At 43.2% G+C, this 22,407-nt stretch overlaps 1 protein-coding gene across 1 annotated transcript in view; it reads left to right on the forward strand.

Annotated features, from left to right (window-relative positions):
- LOC117157882 (lachesin) overlaps positions 1-22,407 on the forward strand; it is a 272,842-nt gene that overhangs the window by 33,517 nt on the left and 216,918 nt on the right. Inside the window, exon 5 of the mRNA XM_033336207.2 lies at positions 7,326-7,435. Within this exon, the coding sequence (XP_033192098.1) occupies positions 7,363-7,435 (73 nt within the window). The 5' untranslated portion in view covers positions 7,326-7,362. The remainder of the gene's footprint in view (positions 1-7,325; positions 7,436-22,407) is intronic.

Genomic DNA, 22,407 nt, shown 5'->3' on the forward strand with positions numbered 1-22,407 from the left:
TAGACAGCAGTCGTGGTACAGGTAATATCGAATCTCGAAGACTTACCGTGGAATCAAAGGTGGCTCGAGGATCCTCGACGATATGTCCCCGGAAATCCAGGGACTGCCGTGAAAAAGTACGTATTATCTCCCGTTCGAAGCTACACCCGGGTTAACGTATCGGGGATTTGGAGCTTTGTCGCGGGAAAAGAGTTATGGACGATTTGTAGGTGCGCTTTTTAAGAGACTTATTACAGGGGCTTTCTTGATAAGCACTATAAATCAAAATTTCCAATTGGCCTCGGTATTACATCGGGGCCTGCCTCTAAATTTCCTTGATTTATGAAAGCCTGTATTCGAGTTGCGCGTTATCGTTCACGAACCGATCAAAAAGAGATCCGCTCTAGCTTGCGGAATGTAACTCAGTCGAGTCTACTCGAATCTATTTTCGTCGAAAAAATTCACGATAAACCCGGTGTTTCGAAGTACGATCACGTCCCTGCGAAGTAGGAGAAGTGGAAGAAGCGGAAGAAACGGTAGCCGAATCCGATCCGTGCAGTTTTAATCGAGACGTCTAATGGATTCGCGGCATTTGTTCGTGTTTCGTCGGATACCTACCAAACTCTCTTCTTTTTTTTCCCTCTCTTCTTGACGGCGAGTGTTCTCTTTGAGTCCGTCCGACGCAAACATCAGCGACTCGTCTCGCTACATCCCCTCTATCCATCTGGCTCTCTCTCTTTCGATGACTTCAAACGGTTTCTCGAGTGTGCTCGAGCCGAAGTGCTCTTACAGTTACAAAGATATACGTTGCCGATCGGAAAAATGTTGCCGCGGTATTCCCCTCGTTCCGCGACAGTGTGCAAGCTTAACCGTTAAAGAACGCTCGAGCTTGCCGATGCACATTTTTGCGTTACAAAGAATGATTATATTCCCAGCGGGGAAATACCCCCTCGTGCTCGTGAATGAGATAGCGTCGCCGTGCAATCATCGGCAAAACGTTTCACGCCTACCAGGGAAATAGAGAGATTTCGTATGGATTCTTATACGAATTTCAGATAGAGAGGATCAATGGAAATAGGCATGGGGTGCGAAGACAATGACAAAACTTGGCTTAGATATTTATTCCTTCTTTCTCGAGGTCATACGCGATTGCAGGCGAAACCGAGGAAAGAGAAACGCTCCAGTCAGATACGAATAAACGTATCTACTATGATTTAAAAAAAAAAAAGAAAGAAAAAAAGAAAAAGAAAAAATGAATTTACGTAAGGAGTCTTCTTTGATTTACTCTATGAAATTGTTGAAGAGTACGCGAAGACTGCCGGTAAGCATAACTTTCCTCGTTAAGAAACGTTGATCTGAATAAGCCCATTCTTCGGTTGCTCGTTGAATTCCAAAGAAGCACTCGCCAAAGAGTCTCGTCATCTTCTTTTTTTTTTTCTTTCTCGCGCTTTTCTTATCCCCCCTTCTACTTCTTCTTCCCCACCTTCTTCGGCATTGCTCGGCATGGCAGTTTTTGTTGCTTCCATAGTGCCGGTAGTTAAGAACTTTTAATATTAGATAAATACGCTGCTTCGCGATTGTCTCGACTACTATCGTAGTTGTCGATCGCGTTAACTCCTTCCTCGATAACTTCTATCATCGTGTACTCTTCGTAAACTCTCATTTTAAACGCGTGCTCTCTACGATCGAAAGATACATACCACTTCGAGAAGAATTGGCTTCAGCCCGGTTCTTCCTTTTCTATTCACCATGATTTATCGAGGGCTCGTGAGGGAGAGCCAGCGAGGGAAAAAAGAAACATGTTAACTGCGAACGGGCAGAGGTAGCCGTGGTCTAATGGCGATTTTATTTTTACGGAATGCAGCGTAGAACGTCGCGCACGCACGTGAAACGGCGCATTAGCAGGTGCAGACTACGATGTTCTGTGTTCGCCCGACTGGTATACGTGGCAGGATCGCGTGTCGGCAATTATCCAAGACACAAAACGATACCGTGAACGCACGCCACGTCGCTTTTCGACCTGCTCACTTCCGGAATGTAATTACGAGCGTTTTGTCGCAATCGCGCCACCGTCGTGCTTGCCCCGCGATTTGCCGCGAGTTTTGCGGCAAATTCACGGCCCTGCTGTTGCATAGAGAACGCAACTGTCGCCGATTAATTATTTCCCTCCTCTGTAATGAGAAATTTATCGTCATTCGTTACGTTCGTTGTATTATATTTACTCCGATCATTGTGTCCGTTGTATTTGAAATTTTTAGGAATTTCGTATTCGAAGATTACGTAGGGAAAGAACGTGACAAGTCACGTTTCTTATTTTCTTTTATCGCGAAGCTATTAAAATATATACTATTAAAATATTATTTACTTGCCTTAATAATTACATGGCTTCTATCTTTGAACCTGACAGGTTATTTCATTTTTACCTATGTCGTGTTAACATTGCCTCGCTTTATCATAGGACGACGATAAAGACGGAAAACCACCAAAAACGTACGTGTCGTTCTTTTCTCCTGCGGTTTTCACTTCACGTGGTATTATTTACGTTGTTTCGCAATTTATGAAAATTCGATCACGTTCCAAGCAATTTATGTAAATAGTGATGACTTAACGTAGATAGGATGATAGAACTGAAAAGGTAAAGAGGAGAAAAAAATCTCGGCTGTTTTAAATCCTCTCGTTAGGAGAGCTTTTTCATGCGAATTAACGAGACTAATACGTTCAACGTGGAAATCGTTGCAGCTCGAATTTCGTCCACGGATTTCATCCCTCTTTCCCCATTGCTTGCCCGCGTCTGTATTTCGAGCAATCTCTAACCGACGTTCAAAAGAAAGAGCAGACTCTTGCTCGCGTTTGGTACTTCCAATTCGCTCGATATCGTTCTTTGCTCTCTGCTCTCTCGTTGACGATTGTACCGGAATAGCAGAGAGATACGGAAGGGTAGAGTCGCGGGCCGTGTCATCTTGCCTGACCCAAATAGGAAAATTGCTGGACAGAGGAGCACAAAGTTGGCCGACGAAATGTCAGGCGATTCGAATAATCGTCATTTCTATCTATTCTTCTCCCTATAGTTTTCTGTTTCTGTCGACTTTTCCCTCGGTGTTGGGTTCGTCGCGATCGCCATGTATATGCATCGGATAAAAAATATGTCCTCGGTGAAATAGTCGCTGTAACGACAGCGAGATCGAGAACGCGATTCGATATAAAATACTCGATAAAAAATTCGATAAAAAATAACGTTTTTAACGAAGACCGTACCGTGAAAGATGGCACTTGCGAAGACAGTTGACTGAATTGTGAGGAAGAAACATTTCAAAAAGTACTCGAAACGAATCTCTGTAATTTTTCTTGGTGATGGGATTTCCCGAGTTCGTATAATTTCTATCAACGTTACTTTTTACAACCGTTCCAATTTCAATGTTTACCGAAGAAAGCTTGTCACGAGTTCGCGTGACGGTTGTGTTTCAATTGCGTTTTATAAATCATTTCCAAGTCGATGGTAAAATCGTTCAACCAAGTTCGTTCTTTACTTCTTCGTTCTTTTCTCTGTCCACAAAAATCGACGATTTTAACCGACACCTGGGGGAAAAAGACAACAGATAAACGAAACTCGATGTTATCGGGGATCGGTGCGTATTATACGACGACGGATTGTTGCGAAGCTACCCTGGCATTTGTGTTTCGCTACGATAGCGAATGATGAAAGTAATGTAACCAATAAAAGAGAAAAAAAGAGGAACAGATCACGTTGCAATGGTGTCGAGCATTCTTGGTTGACACGAACGTGATTTCCATCGTACGATAGCAATTACGTGAACATTTTTCAGTTAGGTTTGTTACGAACACCGCACGAACCTACCATTAAACTACGAGATCCGTCTTGAACCAGCATTCTATCCTATTATACCCTACATCTTACGCTTTCGAATAAATTAACCTCCGTATCGTCAATCTCGACGCGACTCCCATAAGCATCTCGATTCTGACTCACAGTCACGATCAATTTTCAGTCATTTCCGTTGAAGGTAACCGCGAGATTTACGAAATCTGTTTCACCCAGTTTCCCTGTTAATTCAAATTCATGGACAAGCGACCAACGAGAAGCAATCTCTTTAACGGACCAGCGTCCGCTGTAAAAATAAACCGACGACGTCGGAAACAGACTAAATCGGGATTTCGTCGCAGGCGGGCAGATTAAACGATTATTTTCGACGACGCCCTTTCGGTCTCCGCGCGTATGTTCAGTTATTTCGTTGTCCGCCGTGTACACAGAACGGAAGAGAGGAGAGGCAGAGAGGGAAGGGAGAGAGGAAAAATGGTTTACGACTTTTTGCGAACGAATGCACGGTGAATTCAGGACGCACGCTAATGTCTGGCTCTGGCCTGGTTATGGTCTGGCGTGGTGCGTGTATCGGCGCGCGGAGACTACCGGCGGAAACGGAAACGCAGTGGGTCGAGAAAGAGAGGGTGCAATGACGTAGGTGGAGGCGGTGGACAGGCCACGGTGGGTCGAGTTGCGACGACCGATTTCCGGGATTTGCCTGACGTTTAATGAACGCTGGCAGACGTTTTGATTTACAGGACAGTTTGATTTCCGCGCGGGGCACAATAACCGCCAATTTGTAAATCGCCTCGTAAATCTGGACGGGCAGCAGCAGCGGCAGAAGCTCGTTGCAGACCGATGCGAGCCGACGTATCGGCGCTCGCTGCGAGTTCGACCTAACGGCCGTTTGTCCAATTGGATTAAACAATCGGTGCCGTTAAAAAGTACGGCTGTTTTGGCGTATTATCGGTAAACATTCTCGTAAAAACGATATAACACTCGTTAGGGTGTGGGAAAAATAGGATTGGACAATTTTCTGATTGCTCCGGGCTCCGATCTGTCCGGTACATGCGTAGTGTATGTGTTCTTTGCGCGATTTAGTTTTCGAGAGTATTCTACGAGTATGAATATTCCTGATACTTATCTCGGTGCGCAGGGTTGTTTGTAACAGCTAAAATTGATAATCGGTAACGCGAACAAGACGCGGTGGAATATTTTAGACGCGAAATTTGACGATGTTGACGAATTTCGTCCGTTTCGATTACGTATCGAAGGCTTTAGGCGATGAATTAGTACGGCGGATTTCGCGTTATAAATTCTCGATCGGCAGGTGTTACGATATCCTGATAGATCGAGACGACGAGCATCGGGTTTGTAGGAGACTGTTTAAACTCGTTAGCTTGCGACAAGAAAGTTTCACGGACGTTTATTAACCGGGAATTCGTAACGAACGAAAGGCTAACGGATAATGCCGGCGGCTACGAGTAACTTCCTGTTTCACACTTACGAGGGACTGTCGCTGGTTGGAAAGGAGTTTGCGAAACAGGAGGAAAAGGAAAGAAAGGAAAAATGCAACGGGCCACGATAGCGTCAGTGAACGGGCGTCATGTCGTTAACCGAGTTTACTAATTATGGGTCGAGCGCGATAGCTGGGAGTTACCCCCCGGTAATTTCAACGCCGTGGATGTGTAAAAGCGTGATGTAGTAACAAGAGCCGCTTTACTAAAGTGCCTGTGTGATATTACTCTAAAAATCTCCGTTAATTAACTCGTAAAACTTGTAATAACGCAACGAATCAAGTTACACGGTTACGGCTCTTAACGTTCGAGTGGCCCGCGCCTGCATGCTTTCAGCGCACCGACTAGAAAAAATCACCGTGACAATGTTACTTCGTGAAATACGAAATTTGTAAATCAAGTTTAATCTTCGCGCGCGGATCGCAGCGAGACTTCTGGAAACGTTAAACGATCGAGATTATTCGTCCGTGATGTCGTTTCGCGCAAATAGAATCGTATCATGATTATACGCCGTGGAAAACATTAATCGAGAATTATATATAAACGTTGATACGAAGAACGATACGCCGAAACAAGAGAGAAAGATGCGACCAAAGAAAAAAAGAGAACCGTTCTTCAGAGATGAGAGTTCTTTTATTATCGCGATATGCTTCTTGGTAAAATATTTTTCGCCGGCGAACTGCGAGATCCGTGAATCGATTTCACGCCTACAGATTACGGACGAGTAAAACGTTTTTGTCGCGAATACGCTGAAGCTGCACTTTTCCAACTTTCCCTGCAGCGCGATTAAAGCTGCTGTCTACCGGTAAAATCGCCAGAATTTTAAACGCAATACGTGTCATTTTAATACTTTATTCCTCCTTTTCCTTCTGTCTCTGCCTCCTTCCCTCTCTCTCTCTCTCTTTCTCTCTCTGTTTCTCTCTCTGTCTCTTTTCTTCGTGCACGTATCCAATTGTTTTTCGGATCGGGATAGCACAATGAGAAATCGTATATAACAAGCAAATAATTAACGCAATATATAAATAAAATATATAAATACGCGAGACCTTAGAACGAACGATAAAATAAATTCAGCCGATGTTCGTGTTACTTTAATCATTAGCTGGAAATATCGGTCTCTCGGGTCACGAGAGAGCGTTTCGTATCAGCGTAAGTCGTGTATTCGCGTCAGCAAAAAAACTGCATCGCGGAATTGAATTAAGAAACTCGTTGATATCATATTTTTGTTAATTAATCGAATTTAAATCTAAATTTATTTGTAGATTAACCGCGTGCTCGTACCAACACAACTTGTTTAACCCATTAACCGTTTCGCGATTCGTTATTAAATAAAACTATAAAAAATCTCGCCATCGTTCTCTACGTTCGTTCTTTCCACGATGCTGCAGTTCGAATCACACTCGGAATCGCGTTTCTTTCAATTCTTTCCTCCCCCCTAGAGAAAAGTCTACGGATCTGCTCTCTTGTAACTCTTCCTTTTTTCCCCCCTTTTCATCTCGTTCATCGAGCCATATCAGAGACTGATTTCTGTACCGTATCCCGTAGACGTTCGCTGCACGCGAATACAGTCTCTATCTTGTCGAGTGGGTGTACATATATTACAGCCCAATAAACCTGATTAACATTAGGTGTTCGTTAATTACAGCATCCCTCTATTACACTGACTTAGCCATGCGTTAATGATTTCACGGCCTCGTGGATTTCCGACGTATCGACGAATCAACGATACGGTGCATATGCATTTGGATGTGCATCCTAGACTAGATGGATGCGTATTTACATATTCCTGTCATGCTTGCTGCGTACCTTGATATCGCACCCTCGATGATAGACCTGGGCTTATTTATTAATTACCTCCGATCCTTTTCATAACGGCGGGTATCGATCGATCGTTTGTTCAGCTTTCCTTCATCCTCCATAGCCTTAGAATTCTTAGAATAGTAAATGCTCCAGAGTCCGTGATATATCGCGACGTTGAGTACATATATTCGCGTAATCTTTGTTCGCAGATAAGCTTCGAGGTGCAAGACGTGCAACGGCGATAAAATGGCGGACAATCAGAGAAGAAGACCGTATCTGACCATCAGTATACTTCACATCATCACCATCATGTGCCAAGGTAACCAAAACGTTCTTTCGTATAAAGTCAACGCTACTGGTATTTCTCGTACGAGCTTTAGTTGCTCGTTCGCACGAAATTTACGAAACAATTGGTTTGAAAAAATGGCGAGCGTAATTCACGTTTTAATTCGGCCGGTCGCGCAGAAATCTATTGTAATTTCAAGGATCGCGGCGAAGAAAAGTGATTCGCGTAACGCGCGTTAGATCTATAGCAGCCGGCGCTAATGGAATTCGTGTAATTATAAAGGAAACGTGTAGCAACTACGAATGCTCGTGTAAATAATTACGCCGGCTAAAATAATGTCGGTTTATATCAAGTAAATTAGTATTATATTTCGATTAGATTCGCACCGCAGGCTTCCTTGGAATTTAGCTGCGACAGCTGAACGGTGCTCGCGAGTCATTTAAACGGACGTCTTGGAAATGCGGGAAAAATTCGACAATTCGTACGATCCGTTACTTTTGCATCGATAAAAACGTCTAGCAGATCTCAGTTGCATCGGCGGAAGATAATTCGATAAATTGCAATTTGTAGTTTACAAAAGTTTGTGTTGGCCAAGTTTTCGCGACTGTCTCGATAACGATGGTAGTTTCATCGAGAACATTCATTTTTGGTTCTTAGGCGCCGTTTCTAGCACACGTGCCGCGTTATATAATACGGCAAATGTATGTACGCTCCTAATTGCTGCACGCAGACCTTATCCTTCGATATTCGTCGTGAAACAACGAATTTCTCTTATCGTTCATTTTAATTTAACTATATTTGGCCAATTTATTAAATGTGAAAATATCTAACAAATCCATCGTTAGAAAAATACCAAAGTTTGGTGGGTTAGTACGCATAAAAAATTACACATTTTTTCATCAGGAATTTCTTTGTTCCGAGCGATGGATTCTATTTTTTTTCTTAATTCACCGTCCATTGTTGTTTTTTTTCTTTTGATTTTTCGTCTTTTATTGAAACGCGTAAAAGCATAGCGGTGGCGTTACAACGCTGCTCACAATTAGGTACTTAAATCGACGCAATGTATCCAACAGTAGCAGCGTACACGTGTTAGCTACCTCTTGAAAAACGACACTTTCATTGCACTCCGCCACTACTCGGTGACGATGTTCGTTAAAGCACGTTTTATGCGGCTTATGCGCAAAATAGTTGGAGAAAAACTATATATAATGCACGTTTCTCGTAAAAAGAATCACTGAAACGACACGATGGAGGTTTGTCTGTTTGGTGGACATTCGTCGACTAGGGAATCGATGCTCTTTGTGAATCATTTAGTTGTTCCAGTTAACAGAGCTCTCGTCGACGAAAAGAATGACCGATTATGTTGAATAATTTCTATTAATGGTATAAATTTAGTTTCGAGTATGAAAGTTACGCGTTACCAAATTGTAACCGCGGATACGCGCGCGATAGAAATTGCTGTGTAAGTAACTCGGCGAAGAAGTAGAAGTTATCGGTAAATGCTGATAAAACGTATTGTCCATTAGTGTTGGTAAGGTTAATCAATTTTCCATTCAACGTGCAATCTCTCTCCCTGCCATCGAGGCTCCTCGTTCAATGGGGCAAAAGCGGATGGAAGGGAGGTAAGGGGTCTTAAGATCACGAAGACAGCCAACCAAGGCTTAGGAACTCGTAATTATCGCTAAATAAGAAGGTGGTTCGCTTCTCTTCGGCATCATCCCGTTGAACAAGATATATTAAAGCATCGTGAGGTAAATTGTTGGGTTGCCTCGATAGCTACTTTCGAAGTTTTAAACGACGTGACACGTCTAGTGGCTATCTTGTCACGAATTCTACGATATTTCTCGCCTCTGTTTGTTTGTAAAGTTACGATAGGTTCGTAGTATTAAGTTTAATCCGAACGTTTCCAAGCTTTCCTCCTTCTCGGAAATTTATATTTTCACGTCAGTATTTTTCGGTATGTTTATATTGAAACTTTCAGGCTTTATCGGAAATCCTTTAAAATTACATACAGCACCATTTCTCGTGATTCACTGCGGTGTTTTTAATTTTTTTACTGCTAGGGTTTGCCATTCGGCTAAAAGAGGAGGGCAAAAAATGCTATTTTTCGATCGAATCGGTGCGGGGCTTTGTCTATCGACAATTTGACTCGGTAGCTGAGTTTGCTTTGGATAACGTGGAAAATGTTTGAAGTTTGTCTGATCTGTTCCAGGTTAAAAATTTATTCGTGCCTATTTGCACCAACATTTATGCGAAAAGTACAATGCTTTTTATACATCGTAAGAATCCGTTGAAAAATGTTTCAGAATCTACGACTGTTATTCCTAGTATCTTTCCTGTAATCATATTTGTAATCTCGTATATATTTCCGAAACATCATTTAAAACGTTATTCGTTTCAATTTATACCACGTTCGGGCTCGTTAAAATGCAGCATGACATTCGCTGACGGTAAATGGTAGTTGCATCCCTTTCTGCAAGTCTTCCTCTGATAAAAGAAATTTACTACAGCGTAACGATCAACTACCGCCTTTTGTATCGTCATTTTCTCCGTGCAACTCGCTACGTCATTTGCTTTGGACCGTCTCGTGAAACAAGGCGGCTAGACGTGTTTCCATTTTCATCGTTTCTTGTTATTACGATCAACGTCGTTAGCTATTTCATGGAATTCGAAAAAGAAGAGCAATCGAAATTGATTTCCAGTCGAACCGTTACAAGTTATTTTCTATATTCCATCGGTGCAATTTCTTCTTGGTGTAAGTACTTCTATCGTAAGAAAGTACGTCGATCAAGGAACGCGTCGACGGCCCAAGGAGGTTCGAAGAAGCAACGCCTGCATCGATAGCTACCCGAGTGACGCGCTGTAATTTGGGATCGCTTTGAGGCACTAATTTAAATACATATTAATACAACGCGTATGCAACATCCGTCGACGGGCTGGAAGCCTTGTAACCAGGCAACCGGTGCAATTATGTGCATCAACTGCACGGACTTTGTCGGTTAGAGTGCCAGCGACTTGCGTGCCAACCAATCAGCATAGCCGGCTATGCATACGAACGAACTCGCCGACGGAGCCTAACCTGGACAAATTCGAATCCTCGCGACGCGCATCGTCGTCGGTTCATTGGCCGGTGGCGCGGCCCGACGAACCGGATCGCGTGGTTATTGTCGGTTTCCATCGATTCTGTCGCGAACACCTGGCAAATTGCTTCCCGTAGACACTGGGATATAATCGTACGGTTTCGTTGATCGAGTGGCGTGAAAGGCAACCCAATGGTCCTGCGAGTACATTACAAAGTCGCAGAATTTTTAGCATCGAGGTAGCAGGTTGATCGAAACAATGTATTATTGACCTCGCGATCATCCAGATAATAATTGGCCGACTAAAAATCGTAACTGTGCGCGAGGCAAGATTTTGAGAATGTGAATTCAATCACGCGTTTTAACTTGTAAATGTATCGTGCTTTTAGTTTCATAATTAATGAAGCAACAACTTTGTTTTCCACAGCATTGTAGCTTGTTTCGCCAGGGTACGAAGCGATTCGCGTCAGACTCGTGGCATCAGAGTCTCGATTCTAAAAAATCCTCGGTACGAGATCGTAAAAGATTCACGTCTCTGGCAATGGAAATTATAGAATAAATAAATAACCATATAATTCCAGGATCGAAAAAGATTTGCTTGCCATTCATGCTTCGGGTCATACTATAGTCTTACATATTTATTTATCTAGTCTCGTATGTTTTCTCGAATTTCGAATGAGATTGGAACTTTTAGCTATGGAGTTTACTTCATGCGGTTCGAAGGGACGTGTACATCGCGGGTGGAACTTATTTCGCCGGACCAACACTTCAAACAGAAAATCTCGCCATATATAATAGGAAAGTGTGAACGAGGATATAAAGCCACAGAGCGAAGCGTGGCTACGTCGTCAGTGAACGTCGAATCGGAAACGAATGTGGCAGAATAAAGCATTCCGGAATTCGAGGATACACGCTGTTTGCCTTTCCAATACGCGTTTCATGTCGATTCACCTGCGAAACGTAGAATGCGATCCGCCAATACTTTGTGGCTTATACGAGTCATCAATTATCCGCTATCCTTTGAAACTAAACATTTCCGACGTGTTATCAAATCTTATGACATATAAAAACACTTTTTAATTTCATCTATCCGATCTGATCTAAAAGAGGATCTTCTCATTTGAGAGAAAGGTGATTGGGGGGTGGGGAGTGGGAGCAGAGTGGACAAAGAGGAAATTTCATGTGCGAGGAAAATAAGAGGAGGCCGTGCTTACGTCTTTTCTTCCGTCGTTCCAGCGAATGGAAAAACTTCTGGTATTCCCCTGGTCGACAGTGAGATCGTAGATTCCTGATGTAGCCTTTGTGCTACGGAAAGAGAAATAGCGGCGAGGAGCGGAGGGAAACGTGGAAATCCTTTTTGGAAAAAGTACCTTGCTTGGCGGGCCGCTCCGTTGACTCGAAGCGTCGGTTGCCATCGCCTCGCGTTGAAAACTTTCTTTCTCGCGGTCTCCGTGCGCTCGGCTTGGCCGCGTTTTTTCCACTGTAGGTCGGGGGGTGAGAGTTACCCGTTCGCTACGTAAATGCAAAAACATATTTAAGATGTTATCTCCGGCGGAGAGCACGACCGCATTCAAAGTTAAGACATTAAATGTACATTAGTGCCGTTAGACTGGCGTACCCGCTACTTAACTCACACACGTACGTTCTTCTGTGTCAATTTGAGTCGCACTTTTCTCCTATCTGGTCTCTTCTTGACATTTTCCGTAGTTCCCTTAGTTTTAAGGATAATCTTCTTCAGTCTGGTCACTTTGTGTCGCTTTCGTTAAAAAATTAGTTGTCAAAAATAGTCCATTGCCGAAAGGTGATCCTTCGAACAATCGGTCGACGAAATAGTCGTAAGAACGGTTTTTTTTTTTATTCAGTCGCTGTATGTCTTCCTTTCGAAAAGTCAGTCCCCGAAAAAGAGAGTCAGTTCCCAAAAAGCAATCAGTCCTCGGAAACAGTAATTCTTTCGGAGTGGAAGAAAAATGACAAGTTCACGGCATTCGAACTTCGAGCAGTTGGAAAAGCAGAGAGTTTATGCCTTCCATCAAGGCATAACGGGAGCAATACGGGCAATACGGGAGCTTCTTCAACCCTACAGTTGTTTAAACTGGGGTTGTTTAAACCCCGAGCTTATAACAGTTTCAATTTTTATTCCATAACGATGCTCACTTCTCAGGATGTCTATCCTCCTCGTTATGGATTTTCCTATTATGGCCTGTGATGTTATTCACACGAGGACGAGGCGTGTCTCTATACATCAATTTAGACGAACTACGCCTAGGATGACGATGACGTCGATTCAACAATTTCCAGGATAATGGACACATTTTGAATTTTCCCTGGAGACTGTTCCGATCCTCGAGTAGCTGTCATAAAGTCAGGTGAATATTATCCGTATACGCACACGCACACACACACACACAGACACACAAACGTATGTCTTATACGGGGAATAGGCAAGTTGTTGAACGGAATCACGAACAGTGTGTCCCAGATTTTTCTCTAAGAACCTTGGAAATATATAAGTAGGGATACTCCTATACGTGGCTGCGATCGTGCGAGTTGTTTAATGCCTAAAAATAGGGGTAGTTTGCTCGCGTCCTCGTGCTTGCACGTTATTGCGATCGGAGCCGGGGGAAACTCGAGCGCAATAGAAAAATATCACGGCCGTCGAAGCGCGAAGTAGTCGGCGAAAGTTTGCGAATGCATAAAAAGCGGCTCGATCTACGAGGCTGTTTTTACGGCGACGTCGCTTCAATAAACCCGGCCTGAATTCGATACACTCGGCGTGGAACGTGCATTATTCTCCGCGTGGAGAAGCGTAGTCCATCGGCGCGGAAAATATAAAGTGATTTCTACCGAGAGTTTGACGGGAAGCATAAATGACGATGCAAAAAATCGCTTTGAAAACCATGGGCGCGAATGAACGCCATTGACTGTCGAGTACACTCGAACGAAAGAAGCCACTCGTTAGAATAGCCGCTTTACGTGTCCGTTTTATCGTGTACGACACTTGATCACACTTGATTTACACGGTACAAATGATGCATCCTGTATACGAGTTTGTATCGCAAGGTTTGTTTACCACTGGTTGGACAGAGGTATTCATTTTTACTTTAGAGAAATCCCCATTTCGTTAATTATATCGGGACACACGGTGTCGCAAAAATATGCGGCTCGTGTTTAAAATATCGGCTACGATCGACGAAACAGGTATTTCGAAGCATTTATGAAATTGGAAAATGCTAACAGGGCAGAATCGTATGGACGATAAATGGGAGAAAAAAGCGATAAAATTTCGAGCGAAACCGAATCATCGTTGCGTCTCTTGCGCTTCGTGAAATTTCTGACTATTCGGCGAATCACGTTGATACGTAATTGATACAGAGTACACATCGCGTAGCGAAGAACGACGCGTTCTTCGTTTCCATTGCTGCACGAACGAAGCCGTACAAAGGACGAAAGCGGACACGACGCGGCAGGGGTTGAAACAAGAACCATCGGACTGGCTGAAGTTTCTTCAACATAGAACACGTACGACGTTTGTGTTCTTTCGACAATCGCATATCACCGTGGCTCGTTAACGAACGAGTGTCTTTTTAGCGCGACGAATCGACAAACTACGACTGTACTAACGAGAAACTGTAGTTTATATCGTGAACAAACGAAGGAATACAAATGGTGCTGTAACGTTTCTTCCTCGGCACGAGTTTGATAATGGAGCAACGTTCGGTAAAAGTTGGAAAGAAATCATACTTCCGTAGGATAAACTTAAATAGAACTTTGCCAGGCTTTCGATGAAGCTTGCAACTACATCTCGAGTCTTTAGAGCGCTCGTTTTTCCATTGATTTCCCCGGACAGACGAAATTACAAAGATGTATAACAGCTGTAAAGCCGGAGATCGGGTCGACAAAATAATTCCCTTTCTTTGGGTCGTCCCCGTGAAAATACTCTACACTATCCCTGGGAAAGTTAATTCTTCCGAAGGAAAGTTAGCCGAGGGAAAGCGTTCGGAACTGGGTTAAAACCATTAGCCAACGGCTATGAGATCAAAATACATTTAACGGTTTACTAGAAGTCGTGAACGTAATTGCCTTTCCGGGGCGATAGTCCGCGCGTTGGAATTCGTCGTTTGAGCTTGTCGATACCCTTTTATCTTTCCACCAAACATAGTGTCGACTAAAGTATCGATTAAAGTCGTGCACGATATCATAAGTGGTGGATATTTAGTAGGAGCGACGTCTATTGCCGCTATTATATCGTGCTCGGTCTCACGTGCGTATACACGTGCGCGTACACACCTGGGAAACGAGATCTGCGACAGCCATGTGACATACGTAACGCGAGAGCGAGCAAACATCATAATATGGCTGGTTACTCAAGTCGTAAATGGGTATCGGCCGCTCGAGTACACTCTGCAGTCGGTAGATATCGCCAAGAATTCCTAGAATATCGCCGAGATTTTTTACTTTAGATCGTGGTATTATTTTACGATACTCGGCCAAACGATGGATTTTTCGTTCAAACAGAATACTCCGAGAACGTACCGAAATCGGAAGAATATTTTTCCTGAAATAAACCCGTTGAAGGAAGATAGAAATGGAAACTAAAAAATGGGAACGTATTCTTATTAGTAAACGAAATTATTTCATAAACAATGGTACAATAATATAATTGTACTGTTCTGATACGGCGCACGTAATGGTGTAATGATAAAGTAATGATGGTAAATAATGGTACAATAACAATAAAATAACAAAGCATGAGAAGAAGCAAAGAACTAGAATACAAGTGTCATTGAGATTTATAAATGATCTACTACATGTGTAACGGATTAATACCATAAACGGTTGCAAGACGCGTAGGATCGATTTTCCGATAAAGGATGACGTCGAAATCGATACGTATCGCTTTTAACGCGCGTGAAATTTTCAAATTCCATCGACTCTGATGGATAGTATGTTACTGTTACACGCTGTCACTGTAGGCCACTACGATGTAGACTGTAGACCGTACAGTACCACCAAACTGTCATTTGGTATTTATAGAACCAACTCGATTCCCGATTTCCTCCTATTCTTCGACTCTATTATCCCAAAGAAATCTACCAATCTCTTGGGAACGTTCTCCTTACGTTATTTTCTAGGCACACTCTCAGAAATTTTTCCATATACGCACGCGCTCGCATCGTTTTACACTCGTTAATATTTTATAATCTTCACAACTCGCTGCTATTTGCCACGTTTGCTGTGGTAGACATTGAAGGTTTTCTTGCTCTGTGATGTTCCCACTGGCACGCGGTCCCTGCTCGTCCAAATATATTTTTAGGTGTCGTAGTTGGTAGAACGGTGCGCGATACATATGGAATCACATATGTGGCTAGACATGCATACTTCATGAAATAGTAACTTCCAGGCAGCATTCGGGACGCGTGTGCCGAGTCAGAGGGGCGGGGGACGCCTTTGCAAACTCGATTCGATGAGAGAGCGACGCTGGCTGCTCGCGGCCCGTTTAATGGCATTTCCGTGCTCCCTCTCGAAAAGAGAAATATTAAATTTCAGCACGAAGGAATTCGAGTATCCGTGGCGTGGTATTCTTAGAAGCGGTGGGTGAACGACGACGGATGCACCAGGTTGGCCCACTTTTAAAAGACCGATATAACAGCTAGCCAGACGATGTCAGTTATGCTCTTTAACTCCAGTGCACTGTTACACCAGAGCTCGTGTATCTTTTGAACTTCCCCATTGATATCCAACTACCAGGATCGCGGAAATTTGGGAACGTTAATGCTCTTTAGGTAAATTCCATGCAAAATATCCAATGATCACTTTGCGTTATCCGTTAGGACTCATTTATCGTTAAACGATTGTGTTCGAGTTTGAAAAGATGTGCGCTATATGCCGATTAATATCTTTGGAAAGATCGTTCATGCTGATGGACTTGGGATCGTTATTAATTAATGTCTACCGCGATGGATGTTCTTCGTTGTACTTTTCACTGAAATTCTACAAAGGTTATGTTGCTGGTTATACATAAATCGCAGATTTTTATGCAGTCGTGGGGAATTTGAGCCGCAAAAAATGCATAGACTGCAGGTAGTATGGAAAAATAAAAAACGTCCAAAGTGTGGTACTTGCTGTAATATTTCGTATGTTAAACAATTTTTATCTAGGTTTTTTAACTATCCGCGTAAAAATATGAATTTACGTAAATACCAAGTTATGAATGTCGATTTGAAACTACACGAGAAACACTTTTGCAACTCTGTGTATATCTATGTCGTAACTATACTAAACTGTAACTATAATATGCAACTGTTTCAAGGACTGTCTGGAATTTTTAAGGCTTTGTATCCTTCTTTTCGAACGGTAGAAGTTGATTTCATCTCTCTAAAATAGCAATTATCCTGATCGTATCATAAGATCGTTCTCAATGAGAATCTTCCGTTCCAAGTGATACGAATCAACGATAGAACGTCCAACGTATCTGTCCCTCGTTTGCTCGAGTATCACGACCCCTAGCATTCCATATATCTTGCGTTCTTCAAATTCAACTCTTAAGCGCGCTCGTCTGCGTTCGTCGAGCAGGCGACGAACGAACACGATAAAAATTTAAATAATACCGCGAGCTCGCGGACATTCATCGTCGTTATCGCGAGTGCAAATACATTCGCGGAACTCAGAGACACGGCGGCTCGTGCTCGAACATTAACTATATCTCGGTTGGACGATCTGCGGCCAAGCAGCGAATAGCAAAAATTGCCTTCGTCGTGTTTCAACAACGAGACTAGTTATGCGGCTACACACGTAGCTACGCGGCCGCTCGTGCACCTACCATACGCGCGTTGGAATTCGCGTACGAATACAGAGTTTGCGACAGCTGCGGACACGTACGGCCTCGTTGCGACCAACCGTGATTCCTACATCTACCTGGAATATCTGTAACGTTTAACTTTTTTAATACGGCTGTCATCGATGGACGATGATACGAAAATTTCGTGAAACAATGCTGCTGTCGGTGAGAGATATTTAGATTTTAATCCTCGGCGTAGGGATTACAAACCATCTGCAGATCCAGAAATACTCTGTTAGTTAATAAGCTAAGTTCGCCTATTTATCATGAAGTATTCGTATTTATTACGATCATTACGACGTTTGTTATCATTTTCAATGCATACCTAGCATCTAGAAGGCCTTTGAAATTTCTAGGCTGTAGTTGCCTGTATTTCTCTCGATCCCTACTGTAATGTTGATTACAATCTGTTCATAAAAAGTTATATTCAAAGTCATAAATAGCCAATTAATCTTTCAGTTAATTACTCGAAAAATATCGTAATTTTTTTGTAATTTTTTGCACCTAAAGAAATGATTTATGAAGATATACTCGTATTTAAAGGACTAAAAGTTTCACCGATGTTACAAATGTGAAATCCACCCGTTGCGTGCAACGTCGTTCGTCTTTCTAATCTACGTTTTTTTCCCCCTTCGTTCCTAGTCCTGAGTTTCGGTCGGCTGGTGTTCGGAAACGAGCCTGGAACAAGGGAGGCTCGCCGCGACTTCCGTGCGAGGAATCGTAAACTGGCTCGTTCGGCCGTCGTTATCGCCGCTTGTTACACGATTTTACAGTTTCCGGATGCTTTCCAGCTGTTCCTTAATACCTGAAGCCTCCGGCCTCGAACCGCTTTCAACGTTCGCGAAATCTGTAAAATTTTTATCTCGCGAACGCGATGCACAAAGCCGGTTTTATGGACGACAATTACCACACCGAAGAAGTGGGTTATCTTTTGAGCAGTTTTATTTCTTACCCACGCGATTCCGTTGAGAAACGGCAGCTGGTGAAGCTAGCTTAATTCTGGTCCTTCCGGGCTGAGGATACGTTTTCTTCGGTTCAACCAGGATAACGTTCGAGCTTCGGTTAGTGTGTAACACTCTGCAAGACTGTGGTTTGAACAGTTGCGGAGAGATGTTCTTAATGGTTTTTAATTGCGAGGATGATCTTAGATATCAGCGGGATGCATAGAAAGTTATCTTGCCGTGAGATATTTCTTCGCTCCTTTTGTATTCCTTTGTGCAGATAGAAAATAAACGAAATTTCTAGAATCTCTGACTCTCGCGTATTTTAACGAATGTTATTAATGGAATTTTATAAGTCGCAAGTTATCGGCGCTGATAAATTCTTCGGCAAATTTTAGAAATTAATGGACCGACAGCTACAATATTTAAATTGCATTTATCGGAAGATGAAAAGAGATATTAAAGATTCATGTCGTAAAATAAAACTTTAGCTGGTCTTTGTTGATTTACCGAAATTACTGGAAACCGCTTCGACTATAAATAAGTTGATTATTCCATTTGACTAATGAATTTGGTCAAACTAAAGCTGTATAATTTATGGCTCGTAACTGGTCCGTTCATCGATGTTATTAGTCGTTAAATTATTGAGTAAGGAGATGCAAGAAATACGAAAGGCACGCTGGAATTTTCAGCAATGTTTTCTACAACTTTCCGTATTGATTTTAAAAGAGTTTGGAATTTTGGTGAAATATGCATGAAAGAAGGGGTGGAAGTAACGGGGTCGTGAACTCGATACATTTCCGTCGGGTCAGAATCGATATCAGGTCTGGAGAAATCTCTTCTTTTGAATTCTTCGGTCAAGTCAAGGATCCCCATTACAGTTATCAGCGATTGCGGATGCTCGAGATGACGAGGAGGTCGAGCAGAAGGCGCCTTAATGCTCAGCACCACTCTAATTTCGCCGTTTCAACCTACCTCAAGGTTGAAATGCAATATCGTCGTTAGGCAGGCAACTCGAAAGTATTTCCGACATTTCCAAACTATTTCCAAGACGGATTTCTTCCTCACCGGTTCGGAAACCGCCGTGAAAACCAGAACTCGAATTTCATTTCGGGTTTGCTAACGATCAACCGATCGTTTTCACCTTTAATTAATACCTTACGCGTTCGGTTTACCCATGGACCTTAAAATTACGCGATAATTGAGACCTAGTCGGCGAGGCTCGAATCGCCTGCAACCTTCGATTCTCTGCACGAAAATTTCCATTTCGAAATGAAAGTTCCCTAGATTCGCGACTCGGTGTTTGGATCTCGGCAATGTCGAAAAGCAACGCCGTGTTGAAAGAAAAGAACCGAAAGGAAGAAAAGGATCAATGGCTTTTGTAGGATTCTTGGACTGGCGGAGAAGCGAGCGTTCCCGCCCAATTAGTCCACACACACTTGTACAGTGTTTCTGCGGATGAAAAGGCGCGAGTGTATTCAAAGATTCCCACGGATATCCGTGAAAAGCCACGAAGCGGATAACATTATCCATTCCAAACGTTCGTCGACCCCTGGAGTCGTCATTTTGCAATGATAAATTGTAGCCAGGGAATCGCGAAAGGTCGGAGAGGGAAAGTGCAGCGAACGTTATACTTTAGGATATGGATCAAGTGGTCGTGGTTGTACCGGTTGTACAGGAACAAAATGTTTAATTGCACCGTCCTTTCTAGGCGCTATTTTCTCCCCGCTTTCGCATCCCCTTTTCCATCCCTTCTTCTCTCTCTCTCTCTCTCTCACTCTCTCCCTTCCTTTCTCTCTCCTCTCTCTCTCTCTCTTTCTCCCCCTCTCTCGCTCTATGTCGTCGAGCCGTGTCATCGTCGTTACGTTGTATCATCTTCCACGAAAGGTACTCTCTTGGTTGCCTGTTAGCGCGATGGAGAACCGTTTGTTCTCGGAGGCTCGGAAAGGATTACGGCTGGAGGTTCTCGCAATTATTCCGTTGAAATTAGTGCCGTAACTACGGTTTTGTGGCCGTTTCGTAGACACGAAAGCGAGAAAGAGAGAGGGATAGGGAGAGAGGAAGGTGGTTAGCGGGCAACTTTTGTTCGTCAAATTTTCCGTAACAACTTTTCCATGGTGATTAAGTGGAGCCGTGATGCTTGCGTTTCGAGTGCCTTTCGACACCGGGGCCGGAGGTGCGGGTCTAAAGAGGCCGAGCGAGAGAAATTGTTTTTCGCGCCAAGATAATAACTCGGGTAATGAAAATAGCGAGCAACGATACCATACAGCCGGAACGAATCGTACTTTAGGGATGCGCCGCATTGCGGTGATCCAGTTAAGGAGCGAATTTTAATTGAAGCCACGTTACCTGTAATACCGCGAGTAATGCATAATTTATGACGAGCATACTCTGTCGTCGACCCGGTCGGACATCTTTACGTCTTGGGTTACTCGAACCCTTTACGAAACGCAGCGACATTTCCACCGAATTCCAAAGTTTAATATCGTTTCTCGTGCTTTTAATAATCACCTATTGAAAATATTCTCCGCTCACAACGTGCAACGATAATTATTTACATCGATTATTCCCGATTATTTCAATTCGTTCGTCATCAAATTTCCGTTGCAATTAGTTTAATTATTATCTGCGAAACCTCCGAACGTATTATTCTCGATGCGTCGACACGGTCGGTTTCATTATAACACGTTATTTCGTAGCGGGTCGTTAAAAAATATCATCCGTTATCGGATGAAAAAAAAGAGCTCGTATTTCGTTTACATTGAATGGACCCGTTAAAAACCGGACAACGTTAACACGTTTCTCTCACCGGTTCGCGTCGCGTTTCGTTGCTCCGTTAAAATCGGTTTGTTCGTCAAGCAGCGGTGGAAAGTCTCCCGGGGCCAGTGGTCGATGACACGGTTATTAAAAATGTAGTGCCATCGATCGATGATAATCTACCATTTCCTCTGTATTTATATATTTCAGTGACGGGATGAACGCGGAAAATTCATCGAATCGACGCGACGTGAAATTACGCGGCTTTCGACACGCGTTGGTTTCACGCGTAAACCCGGTGAATCATCCAACGTCGCGGAACGATTCGATATACGGCATATTTGTGATATGATTGTAACTGCAATTGCGGACGATCGTTGGACGTGTCCCACCTTGCAGTTGCACTTAGATAAAGCCGTTCTCTCAACGATGAAGGCATTTTCAGACGAAGAGATGGGCGAGGTAGAGAACACTCGGGTCCACCAGCGTCTCCACCATCCGATAACACGCCAGGATGGATTGGTTTTTTGCACGTGGAACAATTCTATCCTGGCTATTATCCACCCTTCGCTGCCGCCATTTCTTCTTCCTCTTCCTCCTTTACCGCTTTCTTTCGTCTCTTTTTCTTCGCCGAACCCTCGACCCTCCCTGCCGATCCGCATTTTCGTGTCCATATTTCCGGCGTCGTGCAAAAACTGTAATTGCATAACGGATGCCCCACGCCGCGCTGGCACGTTGGCTCCTCGCGTGCCGTGGAGCCGGGCCAACCGGCAACTATTTCCATATATCTTCTCATTGATTCCCGTATGGAATCTAGCCAGTCGCGTGAGCGATATTCAAAGATTTACTCCTCGAACTTGAGTTATCTGGACGGATGCATTTACATGCGGTATCTTTGCGGTGAACCGTCGTTACTTCGACATTGGGGGAAAAAATATTTCGATATTTTTTCAAATATACCGGAGATCGTGATTTGACAAAATCGTGTCATAGCATAGAATCATTTTGATAAGGTTGTTATTCCAATATTTCGACAAATTGACGTAGCGATATTCGATAAATTGACGCGGTGATATTCGAAAAATTCCTCGCTCGATTAGCTGACAATTATTTCATGTTTCGATGTAACACGCATTGCGATGACAAAAATGCAAAAATCCCAAAATCAAAGGTAGCACGGACGTGAAATTGATCGAATGCATATCGAGATGATTAAAAAATGTGAGTCCTCTATAAGGTACGGAAAATACGACTTACGGTGTATCTCACTTACGGTCTTTGCTAAACGGACATTGCTAAAAACAATATTGCTAACGTAGGAAACGACGATGAAACACGGTGTCCATTATTTTCGTCGAAATTGAGGGACGTCTGGGAGCGATAGTGTGA

Source organism: Bombus vancouverensis, chromosome 7, assembly GCF_051014615.1.
Source record: "Bombus vancouverensis nearcticus chromosome 7, iyBomVanc1_principal, whole genome shotgun sequence".
In the NCBI taxonomy this organism is placed as follows: Eukaryota; Metazoa; Arthropoda; class Insecta; order Hymenoptera; family Apidae; genus Bombus; species Bombus vancouverensis.